The sequence below is a fragment of the Varanus komodoensis genome, unplaced genomic scaffold (assembly GCF_004798865.1).
Source record: "Varanus komodoensis strain SLA01 unplaced genomic scaffold, ASM479886v1 scaffold24, whole genome shotgun sequence".
NCBI lineage: Eukaryota > Metazoa > Chordata > Lepidosauria > Squamata > Varanidae > Varanus > Varanus komodoensis.
Window position 1 is genome coordinate 17,824,044 of NW_025335641.1, and position 21,383 is coordinate 17,845,426.

The 21,383-nt window shown below is 43.6% G+C and overlaps 1 protein-coding gene across 1 annotated transcript in view; it reads right to left on the reverse strand.

Annotated features, from left to right (window-relative positions):
- CRB1 (crumbs cell polarity complex component 1) overlaps nucleotides 1-21,383 on the reverse strand; it is a 140,574-nt gene that overhangs the window by 94,300 nt on the left and 24,891 nt on the right. The window contains exon 2 of the mRNA XM_044432255.1: nucleotides 3,948-4,535. Within this exon, the coding sequence (XP_044288190.1) occupies nucleotides 3,948-4,535 (588 nt within the window). The remainder of the gene's footprint in view (nucleotides 1-3,947; nucleotides 4,536-21,383) is intronic.

Below are 21,383 nucleotides of genomic sequence, written 5' to 3' on the forward strand. Positions count from 1 at the left end.
CACCCAGTAAGTCTAGGCTGCTTAAGGTGGGTGAAGCAGCAGTATAGTTAAACAGTTCCTCACCAAATATTCTTCTCATCCTATAACTGGTTGAAACTAGAAATCTTGTGCAATGGATATTTCTTCATAGAAACGCTTAGCTGGTGATTTTTGTAACTGTTTGGCCTTGGTGGTGGTTGCTGACCCTTCCTTCCCAGGTTAATGATGTGGATATCTTGTCCAGCTAGGGATGACATCACAATGCCACACGGCTGTCAGATTTTGGCAATGCCCGTGAGGCTGTGTGAGGACAAGTAAGAGCCGATGATACCGATGCTGGTATATTTTCACAAAAGCACAGAAAACTTACCAAATAAAAAGAAGCACATAGCCTGTACATGATGAAAAGCTGTAAATTTAACCTTTATAATACCATTTTAAGCTTTTCTAACCCCAAAGAGAACTGAGTAGTTTTCGTCACATTAACTCACAAAACCAGACCGTTCAAGAAAATATCCTAGCACTGCTCTATGGCCAGAAGCCAGCATCAAAACATATCATTTAGGTCAATTGACTTCAAAGGCTTTAAGTCTCCCCAACCCTTTTCTAGATAGTGGTCATTTTTCTTAGAAGTCAGTCCCATCGATTTTGACTGAATCTACTTGCAACAGGAAAGAAAATGCATCCTCTCCCCACGCTTGCTCGCTCGCTCTCCCCCCACCCCCCAAGTAAATGTGGTTAGAATTCAGGAGCAGACTATTAATGTCCAGTATTAAAGGGTATTATGGGAAATTTCATGGGGGGATTTCACATGCCTGAGAAAACCGCAGTGTGAAATGGGATTATGAAGAACATATCCTGCCGACTTCCAGCTGTGCTTTTTTCCTTTGGATTTTGCTATCATGCTCCATGTGCAATTCAAATGCCAAGGGTATTGCATAACGATTAGTGCCCTTTATTCCTTCTATGACAGGAAAGAAAAAAGCCAAGGGTGATTTTGAAATGCGCGGTAAGTATCTATTGTGTTTTGAAAATGTACATAGATTTTCCAAGGCAATACAGCCGGCGGTGTGTGTGCTTGCGTGCATGCGTGCACACTCACGTGCGTGTGCGTGTGTGCGTGCATGTCGAAGCCTGCGTGGGATCCTGGACATCTACAACTGCAGATCAGCAGCAATGCTGACAAGTAGCACTGGCTGCCACCCATGAGAATAAGACAGACCCAGTCAGTTCAGCCGGCCAGCGCTCTTGTTCACTCTTGCGTTGGGGTTCTTTTCATCCTTCTTGTGTCCTTAGGGGAGCATAGCTTAGGTTACAGGCTTTGCTCAGAGTGTTGTGTGCAACCTGGTCTTTAAATCAGTGTTAATGTGGCCAATAATGTGACACTCCCTTTGTGAGCCCACAAAACAGACAATTTGAGTTTTGGTAAAAACTGAATAAAAGATTTATTAAGGATTGAGGCAAAAAGGTGCAGAGAAGATAAAGGATTTGTCGGTTTTGAAGCAGAAAGCAATAAACAGTTTAAAGTGGCAATTAAGTGGCAAAAACAGGGGGAAAAGGAGTCTGGCTATTCACAGCCCTGTGTTAACCTGCTTGCTCGCTTCATTAGAAACCTGACATGCATGGTGTAATTCCTCTTGTATCTGCATCAGGCTCTTCCTCTCTTTTTGGGAAATGTATACTCTACCACTTGTACTGAAGGAAAGACCAGGGAAAAGACTCCAAATCTCCCTTCCCAGTGGAGTACATCACTTTGGGTTCTCAACCATGCCCAGGTGGAGATTTCCCAAAATACATAATCATGTGTTTTAGTCTGGCTGATCCTTTGAGCATTGCTCACCTTTGACTTAGAGGTGGATTCTCAAAGGACCTGGGTTTGGTACCTGGTTGATTGCTGAAGTGAAGGCACATGGCCTTGAACTGAATTCAGCCAGAGCATTTGGATCCCTGTGATAGTGCCTTGGATATCGCAACTAGCCTCTCCTCTGTGTTTAGCAGGGAGCTGCAATTGATTGTTAAATGAAGGTTTCTTCCTCTTAGTAAGACAGAATTGGTATGGATAGGCTGAATCCAGCACTCCAGGACATTCCAGGCTGACCACAACATGCCCGTGTTTGGTTAAACAAAGCATCATTATTAAGGTGGCATGGAGTTCCTCTTCCAGAATGTTTGCTTCCTTGAAATATTAATGCATCATTTAAAAATATACTTCTAGAAGTTTTCAACTTCCTTTATGTTCTCATGATTAAACAGTCAGAGGACTTTGCAGAGTAACAGAAAGGGGTTGTGTCCAGCAGGTGGTTCAGGAAAATTATAGGAAGGTGAAACTACTGACAACATCATGTGGAAACTGTCAGCAGCAGCATCAAGTAGCAAAAGCAGACTGAATATGATGGTTGCTAATGTAAGAAGAAAAGTCATATACCATACCATGGGTCAGAAGATAGAAAAACTTAGTGAACATGGAGATCCAGTTAAAGAAGACAGTTGTAGAGGATATAGAGGTGATTCAGGCAAGAAGAGATTGATTCTAATAAGCTGCATGTCTTGATCAACAACCTCTCAACAGAGAAGAAAGCAGTGGATTGGGGATGAATGGAAGGGCAACCTGAAAGGGAGTGCTGGAAGCCACTCCCTGGAATGGCCCTACTGCACATGGAGAGTTTCAAGGCCACTTGGAGGCGCCATCTGGCCACATGTCAACTGACTGGCAAAGGCAGGATTTTCCGCAGGGATAAGAGTGAGGAGGAAAGATAATTGTCCACTGGCAAGTTTGCTGTCCACTTTTGACAGTGGCAAAGAGTTCTGGCAAAGCATCAGAGGCACTGGCAAAGCTTTCCCCTTAGCAAGCTCGGCTGATCAGTCTTGTTTGTGTCTGGCTCACACCCAGGGACAAGTGGGTGAAGCTCTTGAGATGGGAAAGGTGTATTTGATTCACGTGTGTGTGTGTGTGTGTGTGTGTGTGTGTGTGCGCGCGTGAGAGAGAGAGAGAGAGAGAGAGAGAGAGAGAGAGAGAGAGAGAGAGAGGGACATTTAAGAGCTCTTTGTATTTTCCCCATGTGAGAAGATGGGTGACCATCTGGGAAAAACAGATGCAAATTCCTGACATCTGGATTGTATCCCCAGTCATTACCTGCAGATCTCTAGACCAACCTTCCCAACCTGTTTCTCTCTCACCAACACTCATCAGCCTCCAGACAGCATGGGAAAGCAGGGGAAAATCATATGGGGAGAAATGAAATGAACAAATAATAAACATTTTGGATTAATGCTGGGTTATATTCATTATGACAACAAATGCATTTTCAGTAATGTCATTAAACAACCTTTTAGTCTGCTTTCCCCATTGCTGGGCTGGACTGTCCTTCTTCCAAATTCCAGCTGGTGGAGCTTAAGGATGCTCTGGTACGCCAAAGCCCTTGGCAAAACCTGAACGGCACATGTTCAGAGACACTTTCCTGCCTGCAGAACCCTGGGCACTGTCAGCCCAGCCATTGATCTGAACTGCGGTGGCAATGGCCGATTATTCAGGGGGTGTAAGACAATGTCCCCCAAAGCATGGGCAGGCCCAACCAAAAACTCACAGGTGTGCTGGAACAGGGCACGTCGAGAATGCATGCAGAATACATTCTCTCCTCATTCCAAAATTCACTGGGACAATAGGGTGGAATGCTGACCTGTGGCAATCCCATTATTCACACACTTGAATCAGCCTGGAACATGCTTTGATGCTCACAAAGCAGGAACATAGGAAGCGACCTGCAACTGAGTGAGACCACGGGCCCATCAGATCCAGTACCAGTAGCACTGACCAGTAGTGGCACTGGATACATCTTTCCAGAATCACTTGGCGATGCTGGGCATTGAATCAGGGACTGTCTGTGTGCAGAGCATTCATTCTGCCACTCGCTGCTGGCCTGTCCTTACAAATACAAGCTGCTGGAGTGAATTCTGAGGTGTTCTCTTACCTGTGTACTCAAGAGGGCAAAGGCAGTCATACTTGCCTATCATGTCCAGGCATGTGGCGCCGTTCAGGCAAGGCTCGGAAGCACATTCATTCACTTCCAGGTCACAGTGCTTCCCTTGGTAGCCTGGGACACAGTAGCAGGAATAGCCACTGCTCCTGTCCCTGCACAGAGCTCCGTTGAGGCAGGGGTTGGAAAGGCATTCGTCCGTGTCCGTTTCGCAGCGGGCACCCGTGTATCCTTCAGTGCAGAGGCAGGTGAGGCCCGCAGGCCCCTCGTGGCAAGTGCCCCCATGCCTGCAGAAATGTGGGTCACACCCACTGGTGGCATTTTCACAGGTAGTTCCAGTGTACCCCACGGGGCAGTCACAGGTAAAGCTGAGGTTCCCTTCAGTGCTTGAACAGGTGGCATTATGAAGGCAAGGGCTGGAGGCACAAGGGTTGGCAGCCGGTTTTGTGGCACAGTCATCAGCCAAGGGCTCACCTGGCAAGTCTGGGCAGTGGCAACCATGGCCCGCGGCATCGGCACCCGCACACTCCTTTTGGCAAGAGCTGGACGGGCACCCTGGACCATCTTTCACACATAGCGATTCTAAGAAGGAAAGATGCAGATTAACAGACAACTCTTGGAACATCCAGAACAGGTGAGAACAGGCAAGAGGCGTAACCAAATTCCACTCTGCACCTCTACTCTATTCAGTGCAGATATGCTTACCTAGGGAATGCTCAGAGCACACCTAAACTGCCACCATTTTTCTGGGTGGCCCCGTTGCTCTTCCAAACAGGCAGGTGCTCAAAGCTCTGAGTCTGGTGTTTGCAGGAAGAGCAAGAAACACCCGCATGCAAGATGGCTTTATGAAAGCACAGGGACCCTTGGATTAAGGGTGGCTTTTTGTAAGCCATCCAGAGACTTTTAGTTTTGGTACAGCATACAAAAACTTTAAATAAATACAACTAATTACAGCCACAATTTTAATTTAGATGATTTAAGTTGGGTGGGGTGGGCTCAGTGTTTTTAAATGTATGATGTTGGGAGACCTACAACTGGCTAAATAAATTCAGGAGACAAATACTCAAAGTTTGCAGCTGCCACAAGAATTCACTGAGATCCCACACCCTATATCTTCATTCATATGCCCCAGATCCTCCTCCTCTTGTGATGCAGCACTCTTGTTTTCATAGGCTTCAGATTGTAAGATGTGCAGCATCCAGAACCGTGTGGGCTCTGGCTAAATGTGTATCATACCTTTAATGCCTTCAGCTGTGTTGAGCAATAGGGAGTTTTAAGAAAGCTTTTATGGAGCTAGTTCATTTTAAGGAAATAAAGAACTGGTAGATACAAAGATAATATTTTAACATCTGTTTGTTAAGGGATTCACAAGTTAAGCATAGGACAGGAGGCAGACGCCCACACAGAAGTAACTAACAACATGGGTCCAGTCAAACTTACAGCAAACAAGGTACCCATTTCAGCTCACAGGCTGCTGCTTTCCAACCCTTTGCAAGACGGAGGCTCCTTTCCCTTTCTTTGGCCTCATTTGAACTACAAAGCAATTCCCTTCAACTCTCACCTAGCAGAGGGTGTTGTATGTATAATAAATGCCAGGGATTTAGAGCTGCTACTGGCCATCAAAAGGGCTTGAAATGTCCTCCAAGATGGTTATGATCCTTCAGGCTAGCTAGAAAGCTGAAAACTGGTAGACAATAAAGGATAATTTTCTGCTCTAAAGCCGATCAAATGCCTAGAGAGAAGGTCATCTCTTCCCTACAGCACAGCATCTTCTTCAGCCATAATAAATACTGAGATGAAAAGAGCACAAACGGGGAGGGCTGCTCAGTCATTCTACAATGGAGGGTAGTTTTGGCCTGTGTTGCCTTCAGCCCACTCCGTCCTGGGAGTTTGGAGGAAGATAGCAAGCCTTTGAAACATTTTTGGTTTTTTTTATTTAGTCGCAAAGTCATGCCCCACGCATCACGACCCCATGGACAACATTCCTCCAGGCTCTCCTGTCCTCCACCATCCCTTGGAGCCCACCCAAGCTCACACCCAGTGCCCCAGTGACCCCATCCAGCCACCTCATCCTCTGCCGTCCCCTTCTCCTTTTGCCTTCAGCTGTTCCCAGCATCAGGGTCTTCTCCAGTGAGTTGTTCCTTCTCATTAGGTGGCCAAAGTACTTGAGTTTCATCTTCAGTATTTGAAACAATAGCCATTCCTAACATGGGGCTACAAATCCTATCCAAACAGAAACCCATGTGCTAAAGCTGCTCAACAAGTAAAGCAGGTCGGCATGATCCTGCAAGAGTTTCCCTGTAATGTCCACCAATTCCACTTGAACCCTGACAGTTTTCAGGGATCAGACCACACAAACCAGTTTTCAGCTTTCTAGCTAGCCCAGCTCTCCAGGTTTGAGGAAGTTAACTCAATGCTTTTCCAACACTACTTCCATTTTCTTTGCAGGGCAAAGAACATCCTTTTATACAAGAATGTTTTTTTTTCCCCTAAGAGGGGGAAGTGTTTCCTCTTTCTTTCTATATGGCCTTATATTTTCCATGAAACAATACAAGAAGGTGCTATGATAGAGTGGGATTTAAAGTTCACACATAGCTTCCATAGTGAATAATGGTGGCATCTAGCAAAATACTGCATTATCTTCTCTCTGAAAAAAAGCTGGGAAAATGGTTGGAATACATGGGAAAGGCCCTGGGAGGGTCATGGCATTGCATAAAGACCTGTGAATTTCCATGAGTAAGGGACCACAACACACAACCTGTGCTGAGTACAGAAAGCCTGAGTAATCAAGCCATGCATGTGTGAACCCAGCTTAAGTATGCAACTATATTAAAGAACAAATTTTCTGGAACAAAATAGACAAACAAATACATCAGCTTTCTGGGGTACACACCACTTTCTGAGAAGAAATGCACAGGAAAGAGAAGAGAAGTTGGCTTCCTGACTTTTGACCTTTCTGCTCAAGGAAGCAAGTTTCTGATTCCAAAGTTTCTGATTCCATGGAACTGCCTTTCCAGTGTGCTGTGAACCTGCAGTGTGAGTTACCATCCTAGGGGGTAAGAGCATGCTGGGCAAAGGCACATGAACTTCCTCATGCTCTAGCTACAAACATCTGTTCTTTGAACAAGAATATTGCCCCAATTAACACTGTCAGAAGGGAGTAGAAAGGGTGCGAGCGGAATGGGGGAAGCTGAAACCTGCAGTGATGTGGCAGCTTCAAATACAGAATAAGAACCACACAAGTTCTTTTCCATTCTCAATCAGTTAAGATCACTTAGCACTGACCTGCTTTGACAGAGATTCTTAAAAAATTAATATTTAACATCCAAAAAAATTAAGCTAAATTGCTGATCACTTTGGATTTCGACTGACTGACACATGAAGTAATTCTCCAAGTCTCTTTAAAAGGCATTGTGGCATTAACCTAATTACTAGAGGAATTAATGCCAAACATTTTACTCCGTCGTTAAGGTCTTTTGATGTAACTGAGATGCTTGGCAGGACGAGTCCCCCCACCCCTTGGTAAATTGAATATATTAGAATCTTTACTGGAGAACAGTTTTCCAAAGTAGATGTTTGTTCACAGTAAAGATTGCCATCTACTGGATATAATCAGTATTAGGGTTGCATGCATTTGTGTTTTCATATAGTAATGAAGCTTTTTGGAGGGATCAGCTTTTGCCCTTATAGAAAAATGAGTATACAGAAACCTAAATGAAAAAGCAGCACAAAGCACTTCAATTTAAAGTGATAGTACACTCAAGAAACTGAAAATGAGAAAAGCAACTGGTGCTTGCTTGTATGTTTTTAAATGAGTACACGTATTCTTATGTATTTTCTTAAATACAGATAATTTGGAAATCAAAGACAACACAAGGCACAAATCCAACTGCATCCCCATTTTAACAACGCTCAAGTCAGTGCAACAGTATTCTTACGAACACCAAATAGCCTCGGTTCTTGGGTGCAATATATGCTGGCTGAAGATTGTTGGAGGAATTTTTTTTATAAGAACTGCAAATATAAGAATTGCATGAAGAAATATGTAATGCAGGAAATATTCAGAAAATGATTAGAACACTGTCGCATTTTCTGCATGTGATATAGATAACTTCTGGGCAACGTTTTCAGCCCCTGTGGCAGAAGGTCATTGGAGAGAGGTGATCATGTACCGGTAGAGGACATGCTTTGCATATTGCGTGTTCCTGGCTTCAGTTTCTTCCATCTTTAACTGAAAGGATCTAAGCAGGGCTGGGGAAAAGTCTGCTTGAAATGGCCAGAAGCCACTGCAATTCAGCTTGGCACTACCATGGTACTTGTGCTAATGGTCAGCTTTAGTATAAGGAAGCTTCAGCTGTTCATAGTGGCCTTGGGGGAGGAGGCAGGTAAAATAATTAAGATCGCATTCTGAAGATAAAGATCCATTTCCAGTAAGCTGATCCCTTTTTGCTTCCTCAGTACATATAAGATCCTGTGTCTTATTTAAGTACAATTCTTCTGCTGCAGATCAGCCACTGGGAATCCCTCCTGTACCTGGGGGGAGTGGATTACCCAAGAAGAGCAACAGACCCATTCATTGACACTGTTTCTTGGCTCATTCAGACCAGATGGGCAAGATTAAGTCTGCTTTCCCATCAGTCATACTGATGGAGCCAAAAGGCCTGGAATTATTGGTGTAGGGCATATATACCTCTCAGAGATGGAATCTGCCTGAAGAGAATAACTGCAAAAGGCCTCATAGGGTTGAGCCCAATGAGTACCTTCAGTGATCAGCTTTCCCGGAATCCTCAGCTGCAAATATGGAACGAATCTGGAAGCATTTAAAAGAGCAGCATGACTATTAACAAGAACCGGACCTAGACAGTATATCAAGTTGGTCCTCCACAAACTGCACTGGATGCTTGTTATTCCCTGAGCCCAATTCAAAGCACTTATGCTTATATACCAAGCCCTAAATGGCTTGGGACCATGAATCCTAAAGGAACACCTGTCTTCATACATCCCTACTAGACCACTGAGCTCTTCAGCAGAGGCCTCCCTTCATGAACACCCCCCAAATGGAGTGGGGGGGGGGAATTGGCAAGAAAAAAGGTCTTTCTGTTATCTCACCTCATTTTCGGAACTCTCTTCCTAAAGGGGTGCCACTTGCACGCTTGTTATTCTGTTGTCATCATCAAGTAAATACTTTTTAATTTCATACCTGCTTTTAGGACTATGGTTTTATTTGCTTTTTGCTGATGATTTTAGTGCTGTTTTTATTGTTGTTTATATTATCCTCCTGCTTCGCACCTTACATTGGTTCAGTTTATGTGGTTTTAGATGCTATTGTTTTATTTAACTGTAGTTATGTAATGCTGTTATTTCTCTTTCTTGTGAGTCAGCCAGAGATCCCCCGGGCAATGGGGCGGCATACAAATGAAATAAATAAATAATAAATAAAAGAAGGATGCATCTGGGACTACAAGATCAGGAGCTGATTTTCTATGAATGTGAACGGTGAAGAGTGGACTTAACTTCTGTTCTTCTGAGAGCTGAGCTGGAAAACTACCACGACTTCTCTGGATGGCTCCATGAATTCCCTCGGCCCACATCACTTTTTCAGCTCTGTTCTTGGCTCCACTTCTTGCCATCAGAATTGGCTGCTGACACTTCCCATCCCTGCACTAACTTCCTGTTTCTGTGAATTTCCGGACAGTACACAAGCTGTTAATACACGCTGCAAATCACTGAGTTATTTATTTATTTATTTAGAAAATTTCTATGCCGCCCCATTCACCGAAGCCTCGGGGCGGCTCACAAAGATATCAATTAAAATATAATATAATAAAATGTAAAACAAGTTAACAATATAAAATAAAATAAGTCGCCCTGGCCGAAGAACAAAATAAATAAATAGTATTAACAGTTAAAACGACGTTTGAATAAAAAGGTCTTGGCCTGGCGCCGAAAAACAAATAACGACGGCGCCAGGCAGACCTCTCTGGGGAGCGCATTCCATAGATGGGGTGCCACCGCAGAGAAGGCCCTCCTGTTCTTAGCTGTTCAAGACTGCCTTTAATGTTCCTGATCTTGCTCGTCCTGTATCCTGCTCCCTTCCATATCTATCTGCTTTCACTGGAATCTGAGTTTGGCTGGCACTACAATCTACAGTTCCCACTTCATCCTCTTGAACCAGAAGCCCTGTTGTACCTCCCTGTGTTGGAAAGTGCCCTGCCTCAGCATATGTGGATGCCTGCCATGCCTCCTCTGCCAATCCTAATAGTATGTTTGGATTAGTCAGAGTAACAGGAGGACATTTGCCATCTGGGTTGTTGGGGTCTAAATGACAGAAGTATAATGAGTGGAAAAGCCACACAAATCCAGAAATACAGTATCAGTGAGATTGCAGCTGTTTGCATGTGCTCTTAATTGTGAGAACAAATTTAGAATAAGCCACAGATAAAAACATATGAACTGTATTCATGGTTGATCACTGGATTAATATAAAATTATGTCTTTTAAAATTCAGGGCTGCATGTATACAATGATGTTCTCATGGATATTTTGAATTCTTGAAGCTTTTTCTCTCATTTCTGTATTGCAAATGCCAGTGACTGGGAATACCCTTACTGTGTCCAGCTGTGGATGGGATAACCCCAACATGACGCCAGCTTACCTTTAGACCATTTTCTAAATAAGGTTGGGGCACAGCAAGTGCATTGCTACAGCCCACTCCTAAGCATCAGCTAAGCTTTTTACCCAAGAGCATCACTCAGAATTGTGCATTGATAGCCCCCATGTTCACCAGTTATTTAAAGAAAGCAAACCTGTCACTGAGATTATAACACAGCAGTGTTCAAGTCACACTGCCAATGAAATATCTTCAAATTCTTTGGCCCTAAGTAGGATTTCGAAAGAACTGATTCCACTGGAAGTGCATTCATTGCCCCAGGTGCTCCACATGGTATTGGAGAGTTTCTTGCTACGGCACACCTAGGCATGTCTCGACTTGCTTGGAATGGGCTCTGACAGATAGCAAAAAAGGCAGCCCATAAATCTGCCAGCAACTCCCTGGCAAATAGAACCCCAGAAGGCTGTACATGTTATCTTGGGTTTGGGGATGCTACATGATGACACTAGAAGAAGTGCCAAAGCGAATGAGGATGCACTTTTCTTAGACATCTCCAGCATGAAAAGATGTTGCGCTTGGCTTGCAGAGTTTGGCAGGTAAAGGATTACACTTGCCAGAGGACAAAGAAAGATAGAATGGGAGAGAACAGCAATTGGAGTGGTACCAACCAGTCTCTGCAGAATATTAAAGCAGCAGACTTTTGGAATCACCCTGGTGGCTTGCCAAAAGAAAGAATCACGACCTACTCTGTTTCCCTTTAGGGGCAATGTTGGAAAGCTATTGGCCAGGCGCTCCTGGTGCAGCAGGAGTCAGGTGATCGAAGGGGCAAATCAGGTTTCACTCGATCCTATAAAGCTCCTGATTCTGTCCTGCTCCCTCTATCTCAGCAACTTGTTGCTCAGGAGCATTTGGGGACTCAAATTTTTTCTCTCTCCCATAATACTTGAACCGCTGGTCATGCCATGAAGCTGACTGGTGGGAGGTTTGGTGTGGATACCAGGAAGTATTTCTTCACAGAATGTGCAGTGAACTAGGGAATTCATTGCTATGGGAAGGGGTGGCCACCAATTGGGATGGCTTGAAAAGGGGATTGGATGTATTCATGGATGAAGCGTCTATCAGTGGCTACTGGCTGTTCGGACTATGTGCTACATCCATTATCAGAGCTGGCAGGCCTGCATACAGCAGTTGCTGAGGAGCTCGGGCAGGTGGAGGTCTTGCACCCATCCTCTTCAGGGGATCCTGTGGGCAGCTGGGTTGCCATTGTGTGAACAAAGTGGACCTTTGGTCTGATCCAGCATGGCTTTTCCTATGTTTTTATTTATTTATTTATTTATTTAGAAAATTTCTATGCCGCCCCATTCGTCAAAGCCTCGGGGCGGCTTACAAATAAATCAATTAAATTACTATAAATTGACAATATAAAACAAGTTAACAATATAAAATTAGTCGCCCTGGCCAAAGAATAAAACAAACAAACAAATAAATAAATACTATTAACAGTTAAAATGACGTTTGAATAAAAAGGTCTTTGCCTGGCGCCGAAAAACAAATAATGACAGCGCCAGGCAGACCTCTCTGGGGAGCGCATTCCATAGATTGGGCGCCACCGCAGAGAAAGCCCTCCTCCGAGTACCTACCCTCCTAATTTCCTTCACGGAGGGTTCCCGGAGAAGGGCCTCTCCCGCTGATCTCAGGGGGCGGGCGGGCATATATGGACGTAAGCACTCCTTCAGGCAACAAGGACCCAAGCCGTTTAGGGCTTTATAGGTCATCACCAACACCTTGAATTGGGCCTGGACTTCAATGGGAAGCCAGTGAAGCTGACAGAGGACTGGAGTCATGTGAACATAATGCCCAGTCCTCGTCAGCAGCCTGGCAGCTCTATTTTGAACCAATTGAAGAATCCGGACCGTCTTCAAGGGTAGCCTCATGTAGAGCGCGTTACAGAAGTCAAGGAGGGAAGTCACCAACGCGTGTGTCACTGTTGCCAGGCAGTCATACTCCAGGTAGGGGCGCAGCTGATGGATCAGCCGAAGCTGAAAGAAAGCGCTCCTCGCCACCGCTGTCACCTGAGCTTCCAGTGAAAGCTCTGGGTCGAGGACACTCCCAAGCTGCGGACCTTGTCCCTAAGAGGGAGTGCAACCCCATTCAGGACTAGGTTCAATTCACCCTCACCAAAGCCCTATCCACCAACCAACAGGACCTCCACCTTGTCTGGATTGAGCTTCAGTTTATTGGCCCTCATCCAGCTCATTACCTCGGCCAGGCACCGGTTCAGCACAGCCACTGCCTGTTATGCTCTTACTTATGTTCTTAAGTTCTTACGATCATGTTCTGAGAAGGAAGGGGAACTTCTCCCCTTATTTTTCTTTTTTCAGTGGTGCAAGACTTGCACGTTACTGCAGTAATCTTTCTGAAAATTGGTGTCTTACAGCTACAGAGTGATTTGCATTGTAAATTGTGATCCTCACCATCTTATTTATTCCATTTTTATGCCACCCAATACTCAAGAGTTTCCTGATGGATAACAAAAGTTTTTTTAAAAAAACATAGAAACAGAAATTAATTTAAAACAACAAAAGCACATTAGCAATTGTAATTGGGTCAGCATAAAAGCATACCAGTGGTACTGAATAAAATGCAATATAGGTATAAATTTGCTGGGAAATTAAAAAGGTGCTGAAAAGAATACAAAGTGGGTGCCATGTGCACCTCTTTGGGGAATTGATTCCATAAATGGGGTGCCAAAACTGAAAAGGGCCTCCTCCTTGTAGCCACTCAGATCACTTCCTGTGGAAGGGGCTCTTGGAGAAGGACCTCTGAAGATGACCTTAGGGTCTGGGTGGGTACATAAGGGTTGATCTTTCACATAACCTGACCCCCAGCCATTTAAGGCTTTGACTCTTACTTAGTACTAGTGCTTTAAATCAGTCCTGGACTTCAACCAGCAACCAGTGTAGCTGAAAGAAAACTAGCATAATATGTCCTTGAGGTCTCCTATGATCTTGTTCCCTACCATTTTTCCTACCATTTTTGTCAAAAACAGTGGGCTATAATGGTCTTGTACTTCTCCTCTGCTCCTTAATTTATTTCAAAGGAGCATTCACAGATGTCTGCCATAATGGTCTTATTCCCTTCCTCCTCATTTTCTCAAAAAGGTACATGCACAGGTGTATTGCCTCACCTGCATGTGAGTCACAGAAGGAGAGAGGAGTGGGAGGAATGAAATGATGGGGGAAACAGCAGTGGGAGGAAGTGGCAGCAGGGAAGGATCAAAAGCAAGTACAAACTGCTCTTCAGCAAAGTGCAGATGGGACAGCACTTTGCATACTTGGAAGGTGAAGGGGAACATACGAGAAACTTCAGCAATGTAGTAGATTCTCCTCTGAAAGAAAAAAATGGCCCACACGTCCAAGGGGGCTAGTGTGTGGTCAAGACCTGGTTCTGCCCAATCTGTAAGCGTATTTCTGCCTCAATTACTTCTACATGGGATACACATGGACATCAAGACATTAATTCAGACGTCTTGATATGAACATTAGTACTTGACTATTGAGAAAAGTCTCCTTGAGAGGAGCACGAATTGAAGCTGGGCATGGGATGTAGACTCCTCAGGCTATTCATTGTATGTCTTCTGAGACCCTTCTCTGTACCACTATCTATTCCGTCCCCAGCCATTGCAGAATGTTCATTTCTCCATACTGTGTATGTGTAATTCTGTATATTCATTAAACATGTTCACTGAATCCCAGAGATAAAGGTGTCCCCTTGCTTTTGTTCCTCAGAAAAGTGCTGAGCGCATGCATGTAAAGGGCTGCAGAATCACTTTGAGCATATTCGCCAGTGGGAAAGAAGTGCTCTTTTTCTGTACCATAGAAAAGTCCACTTTACTGAGACAAGGAGGAAGACATGAAACCTACAAAGAGGGTTAAAGCAAAGGGAAATATGAGGGGAAGCAGCAGATGGGGAAAAACAGAAGCCGTGCCCTATCTTTTTCAAAGGCTAACAACAAATTTGATCACAAAACAAAAATGAACAAGCCTTTGGGTTATGCCCTATAAGGATGCACAGTGTGGCTGTAAAAACGCCAAGACGCTAAATATGGAATTTATTTACTCCGGGCCTGTTTTCAAAGCATCCTGGTAGGTTGCCATGGAAACTGGGTGCGTGGCTTATTGCCTTGAATGAAGACGATTGCCATAGAAACCAACAAAAACAACTGCAATGGCAACAAAAGAAAGAAGCTACTTTAATGTCTGTATAAGGACTGAATTATCCCCCATGGGAACTTAAATCAGGAGAGACAATGTATAGACAAAAGAACAAAACAAAACAAAAACTCTTTTGCTACTCTATATTACTAATAATATAAGTAACTGTAAAAGAGGACATTTTTAGAAACATTTATTTATAGAAGGTGCTAAGGGACAGAAGTGTTTTCTGGAGTCAAATTACAGAATTGGTTACTACTCTGATTTTCATTTTAATAATTCCTCTATCCCCCTTCTAGTACCAAGCTGCTTTAGAGGAACGGCAAATGGTTAGCACTCATTTGCACTAACTGCTCTTCCATTTGTGTATGGTCCTTTCTGTCCACATCTTGCAAGCAGATCTGCTCAGGCTTTAGAATCAGCAGCAGATAGGGAGAGATTACAGTAAGCACAGCGGCAGTTTGAGAGGTTATTCTGCACCATAGCCACAGACTGACTTGTGCATCTTTGGTCACCACAGCATGGTCGATGGGCGTTCAAAGGCACTCATTTGGAAGAATGCTTCCTTGCCTCTCATTGAGTAGAGGAAATGTATACACAAAGACAGCAGCAGAACATCTTGAAAGTCAGCCATAATGCACCAGCAGCACAAACTTTGCCTGTGAAGCTCTCTTCTTGCAGTTTAGCATCTTTCTCTCCACCTTCCAAGCAGTGTTTTCCAAAGTCTTGAAATCTACGAGAACAGATTTTGTTCAGCTCAGCAGTGCGCTTCATTCTCTGCTGTTGGAGAAGACCCGGTTGCTACTGTACTGTTGCATCCTACCGTTCTCTCGGTTGGTTCAGCCTTAGGCTGGCCGCTCCTCTGTTTTGGAGAACTGGCAAAGGGCAGTCTTATCTTTGAAGACAGACTCTATTGGATGGGCTGGCCCATTCAAGTCCAGTTCAAAAATAAGGAACTGTTTGAAGGGAGAGCAAGAGCTTTTAAGTCGTCCATCAGCACATGGGAACAGGAGAGCAGTCTACGGAGGAACGTACGCTACTTCATGGTCACTCTTGAGAAAGCGTTTTCAAAATTACAATTTCTTTCTAACTGTGGATCTATACTAGTTCCCCATAACTCAGCATTGGTTTGGCCTCATCTGGTGTACCACAGTTTAGAAATATGCAGACAAGTTGGAAAGGGTTCAGAGGAGAACAACAAGGGTAATCCAGGGTCTGGAGACAAAGCCCTGTGAGGAGAGTTTGAAAGGATGTTTAGCCAAGATAAGACTGAGGGGAGATAGGGTAGCACTCTTCAAGTACTTGAAAGGTTGTCACAGAGAGGAAGGCCAGGATCTCTTCTTGATCATCCCAGAATAATGATGTCAAGTTACATGAAGACACATTCCAGCTGAACATAAGGAAGACCTTTCTGACTGTGAAAGCAACAATGGAACTCATTACCCAGGGAGGTTACATAGAAACAGAGCGAGTCAGAAGGGGCCTCCCGGGCCATCTAGTCTGACCTCCGGCACTAGCCGGCTCCGCTCACGACATGCCCACCATGTGCATGACAAGCCCAGGTTGTGGGCTTTCCTAAACTAGAGGTATTCAAGATGCAACTGGGCAGCCATCTGAGAGGGAAGATTTAACTGGGAGTGCTGCTACAGCAGGGGGTTGGACTCGATGGCCTGCAGGACCTCTTCCAACTCTACTGCTCTGTGATTCTATACATCAAACCTACTCTAGGCAAATATAATGTTATTCTAAGCCCTATTTTTGGTGATAAGTTTCCTCTTTTTTGGCAGCATGTTAACTATCTGCATGCTAGTTCGTATCTGGTAAGGGAGAGGACACCACATAACAGGTTTTCTCTGGAGTCTGTGAGAGGGGAATAATTTGGTTGCTCTTCTAAGACCCACCTGGCAATTCTCTCTCTCTCTCTCTCTCTCTCTCTCTCTCACACACACACACACACACACACACACACACACAGAGGTCAAGATGCAAACAACTGTTAATATGACATTAAGGTAAACAAAGGTGCACCCTTTCTATCCAAAACAGACCCAGGGTTGTCCTTCAAGAGCAGTTCAAAGCAAAGGGGAAAATGTCCTAAATGTGTATCCACCACCTGCTGCTCTTGGCAGGTGGGAATTTGTTCTGCATGTCAGCCAACCAGACGAGACTACCGACTACCGCTGAGCAAAGTACGCTTCCAGTCTGCCATTTGCCAAGTATTTATTATGACATCCCATGGGCAAATGGTGCATGAAAAGCACCCCTTGTATTCTCATTGTGATGAGATTAATTTCCAAGTTACATCTGCCAGCATACATAATCTGGGATTAATCTAGAGTTAGCAGTGAAAATCCCAGGTAGCTAATGAATGGTTTTAAGCAGATTAAGAGATTAGAGGAAGCCTAGGGCTACATGATACTAGACTAGTGTAAACTTCATTTGCTGACCCTTTTCACCTGTCACAAACAAAAGGAAAACCTGGGGTGGATTTTTAAACTGGAGGCTCAGGGCTTCTCACACAGAAAGCAGCAGGTCCTCAACCATGTGCCATGAGTCGTTGTGTTCCAAGAAAAATGAATGTGTTAAATATGACAAGACCCCTGTAGTCTTAAAGTAGTTACTCATAGAGAAAGTTCTCTGTTGTAAAAATCACTGTCTCCTCCTGATCTGGAGGCCTATCTAGCAAAGAGATTCTTGAAGAAGCATCCCGTGGAATGGAGGTAATTTTTATTCTTATCATACATTTTAAGGAAAACTTTCTTTGAGTCTAAGAATCAAGAGTGACTCCAGTGTTATTTCAAAAAAATGCATCTCAGCTCACTCTAGCTTGGGAAGCACTGATCTATGGGGCAGTATATTTTCACACCACAGGTTTGAACAGAAATTTCTCACTGTCCCTTTTCTGGGTCACAGATCCAGACTCTCAAGACTCAAGTGTGCTAAAAGCAACACTTTTAAGAGGTCCTACCATCCATCTGATATCACACCAGACCTCTTCACTTGTGATCTTTTCATCTCACTCTTTCTTGTCTTGTAATCACAGATTTCTTTCATTCCATTGGTATATCCCTTCCTCTAGCTGTTTTATTAATTTAGGTTTTGGTCCTATACACACACACCTGGGGGTAAGTCCCATTGAACTAAATGGGTTTTTTTGTTTTGAATAGACATTGCTTTGTAAATTGGCTAGTTTCTTGCAGCATATGCTAAGGTTGCAGTCATAAAAGCACTTGCCAAGGAGTAAGTCCATTAAACTCAATGGAACCTTCTCTTGAATGAGCAGGTTTTAAATTGCACTGTAGACAAGAGCATTTCACAACCCCAGAAACTTGCTATTCTTCAGTGTGACTTCAAGGGATACTTTCCTTTCCTTGACTACCAGAATAAAATTTATGTTTTAGGTACAGTGAAAAATTGATAATTTATAATGAATTCACAAGAAAACACAAAGATGGGAACAATATTTTTTTTTTGAAAAATGCAATTTAAAACTCCAGCAGGAATAAAATGATCACAATAACTAGACCAGAAGCGTGTACCGCCAAAAGAGAAAAATGGAACACAGCTCAAAAAAACTCCTAGTCCCATTACATTAAGGTTTAATTGCCTGCGAATAAAAACATGTTAACAATCTCCGACTTGTTGAATCTCAGAGGATTACAGATTTGATAGATACAGATTTGTGTCATCTACAAGAAGGGAACACATTATCCACATGAAGAGGAGTCAAAGTATAGAAATAGCAGTGGAACCATATTTCTGGCATATCCCTGAAGTCACACAACTCCTTGGCATCTCCCAACACTTGTGCGTGAACACAGGCATCTGGGTGGGGGAAACCTCTGTGTGTCAAGCTTTTAATCCTAGTTTGGTTAGTGATGTCCCTATGGTGGAAAATAGCTGAGATGCCAGTTGAAAGAGAATTAAGTGGACTTCCAAAATGGTAGAACAGACTCTAATAATTATTGAACAAGATGGGGACTGTGTATTATTATTTAGAAAAGATTTATTCTCTCTTATAGATAAATATTTATGTATCTCCCATTCTACTTTGATAGAAGCAAGACTATAAACTAAGAAAGAAACATGGGAAATGGAAGGGAACAGCTGATGTTCACGTCATGGACTTTGCATTTGGATAATTTTCCTTTCTCCCACTTTTCTTTTGTCTTCACCATCTTGCTTTATCAGTAAGCTTGAATGTTTGCACAGTATTTTTTATCTTTGTATTGGCCTAATAAAGGTAAGGAATTTAGGTACTGAGTGTCGTAGACATGGGCAATCACCAGAGCAATTTGCACGTGTGTTGGGTGGCGGGGGAAGAAGTTTAAAACGACATAAAAACATAACTTTTGGTCATGAGACAACCTATCCTTTAATAATATTCAAACTAGAATATCAATTTAGAGCATTTACATAAGAAATTAGAAGCAGTAGTAACCATTTGGTGATGCAATCATGCAACTTAGCCATGAAATAACCTAAAATAATATTTCTTTAAATATTTCTAAATATATTTCACTTTCTAGAATGAAGTACCCTTTCTCCTGTGTGGAAATGTACACAAATGTGAGCCAAACCAACCAAATGTACCAGCTTCACAAGACTTGATAGGAGTGATTAGATTAGATTAGATTAGATTAGTTACAAAACTTAACAGCAATAATTTTGTGTTGCCCATTTGAGGGGTTCGTGCAATTCAGAGAAAACAGCAAGGAACATCAACTTCTGAGTGAGCCCAAAATTCTGTAGATATTGCGATGGCACCACTGCCATAGAGTAATGCATGGCTGGTGAAATTAGTCAGTTTGACTCATGCATGTTGGCTCTCAACAGACTAAAGCAGCCATGTCCTTGGCAGCATCTCTTGCTCTAGGTCCAAAGTGAGAGATCAGGAGTGCAGGTTCTCCAGAGAGGTCACCTGCCCAATCTCCCACTTTGTGCGAGAGCTCATGGAGTTTGAGTTGCCCAATCTCTCACTCTGGGTGGATCTTTAGAGTGGGCCACATCACAATGCCATTCTTCCATGGAAGATTCCTCAAAGCATGGCTTCCAGATCTGGGTGCCTCTCTGCAGAGGCTACCTACTTGTCTGCTCATCAGGGGAGGATAAGGAGACCCATCAGAAAGTGAAACATCTTGAACCATCACTGCAAGAAGGGGTTCTGTACTCAGTAAAACCTCAACAATATGATAGACCACATCAGATGACACCTGTTGATTATATCCAAGAGGATACCAGAATGAAGGAAACCAGTAGGCTTGCTCCATCCCTGATATCAACAGGCAGAGTAAAGTCCACACAGGAGATATGTGCTATTCAATCCATGCACAGGATTGCATGTTGCATAATCACCATCCCATATAAAATCAGGGATTGTCCACATGATGTTGGCCTGTGTGTGCTGTTTTCTGGGCATACATTCTAGTGGAATGTGGCCTCTATGGATATCAAGAGATATTGGAGGTGGAGCAGGTGGCTTGGGTAGGCAAAGAAGGCAATCATGTTCTTTCTCCTTAGCATGTATATGGAATAGATCTAGTGAGCAGATATCAGGTGATTTGACCCCTAGAGATACTACAGCCTGGCGCTAAAAGAAAATGCCAGAAAATATGGCAGGTGTGCTCCACTCAACTACTTTCTTCTTCTTGATACCTCAAGGTGAAATAGTTTTTGATGCTACCACCAAGACAGTGCAGGAAGAAGAGGATGATAATTCTGAGAATTCTAAGAATAACCCAAGAGTTTACACCTAGGACTCCAAAGTGATCATCTGGAGACACTGGAGCTAAAAGATTCATATGACACTGCCTTATAGGGATTCAGATCTTGGCCTATCAAGTTCAGTACAGCCTACTCTATCTGGCAGTGACTTTGTCACCCTGCTATCTTGAGACCTTTTCAACAGGCTTGAATATAAGACCTTCTGCATGAGAAATACATTCCCTACCTCTGAGCTCAGTATGTACCTTTGCTATGCCCTCTCCATCAGTCCACATCTATCAGCAAGCCTACAAAACGGCAAAAGGGGGCAGCTGCAAGCTGCCATTTTAAATTTCATTCAGTGCCCCTGAGTGTCGGATGTAGCCTGGAGGGAAATGCAAAGGATGGCTCCCTTGGCAGGTTTCTCTTTCAACTTTTCAAAATGTATCGGGAGTGACATAAAGATGGCCATCCCAGGTCACTGAGGGAAGGCTAAACTGTTGGCTCATAGTCACCTGATGCATTGGCCCAGGGCAGACGGTGGCAGCCCTGGTGGGTGGTGGGAGCACTGGGTATTGGTACTGGACCTAAATGAGCCCTGCATGTGCTCTGCTGGACAACTTTGTATAAAACTGTGTGAATGCTTACTTTATTTGAAAATGTACAATTCCCATACCATATTTTTCAGTGAGGAGGAAAAGGGGCATGAGGAGAGGAGTAAATGCCTATTAACATCGAGGCTTATGGTTTTAATAAGAAGAGCTGCCTTGGAATAACACTGTGAAGCCCAAGATGGATTGGTCTGCAACAGGTTCTTTCTTTAATGGGTTCTTTCTGTGCCTTTGCCCCTAATAAGCAAAGCTGCTCTTGAGCTTTCTTTTTTCAGCATAAAAGAATACTGAG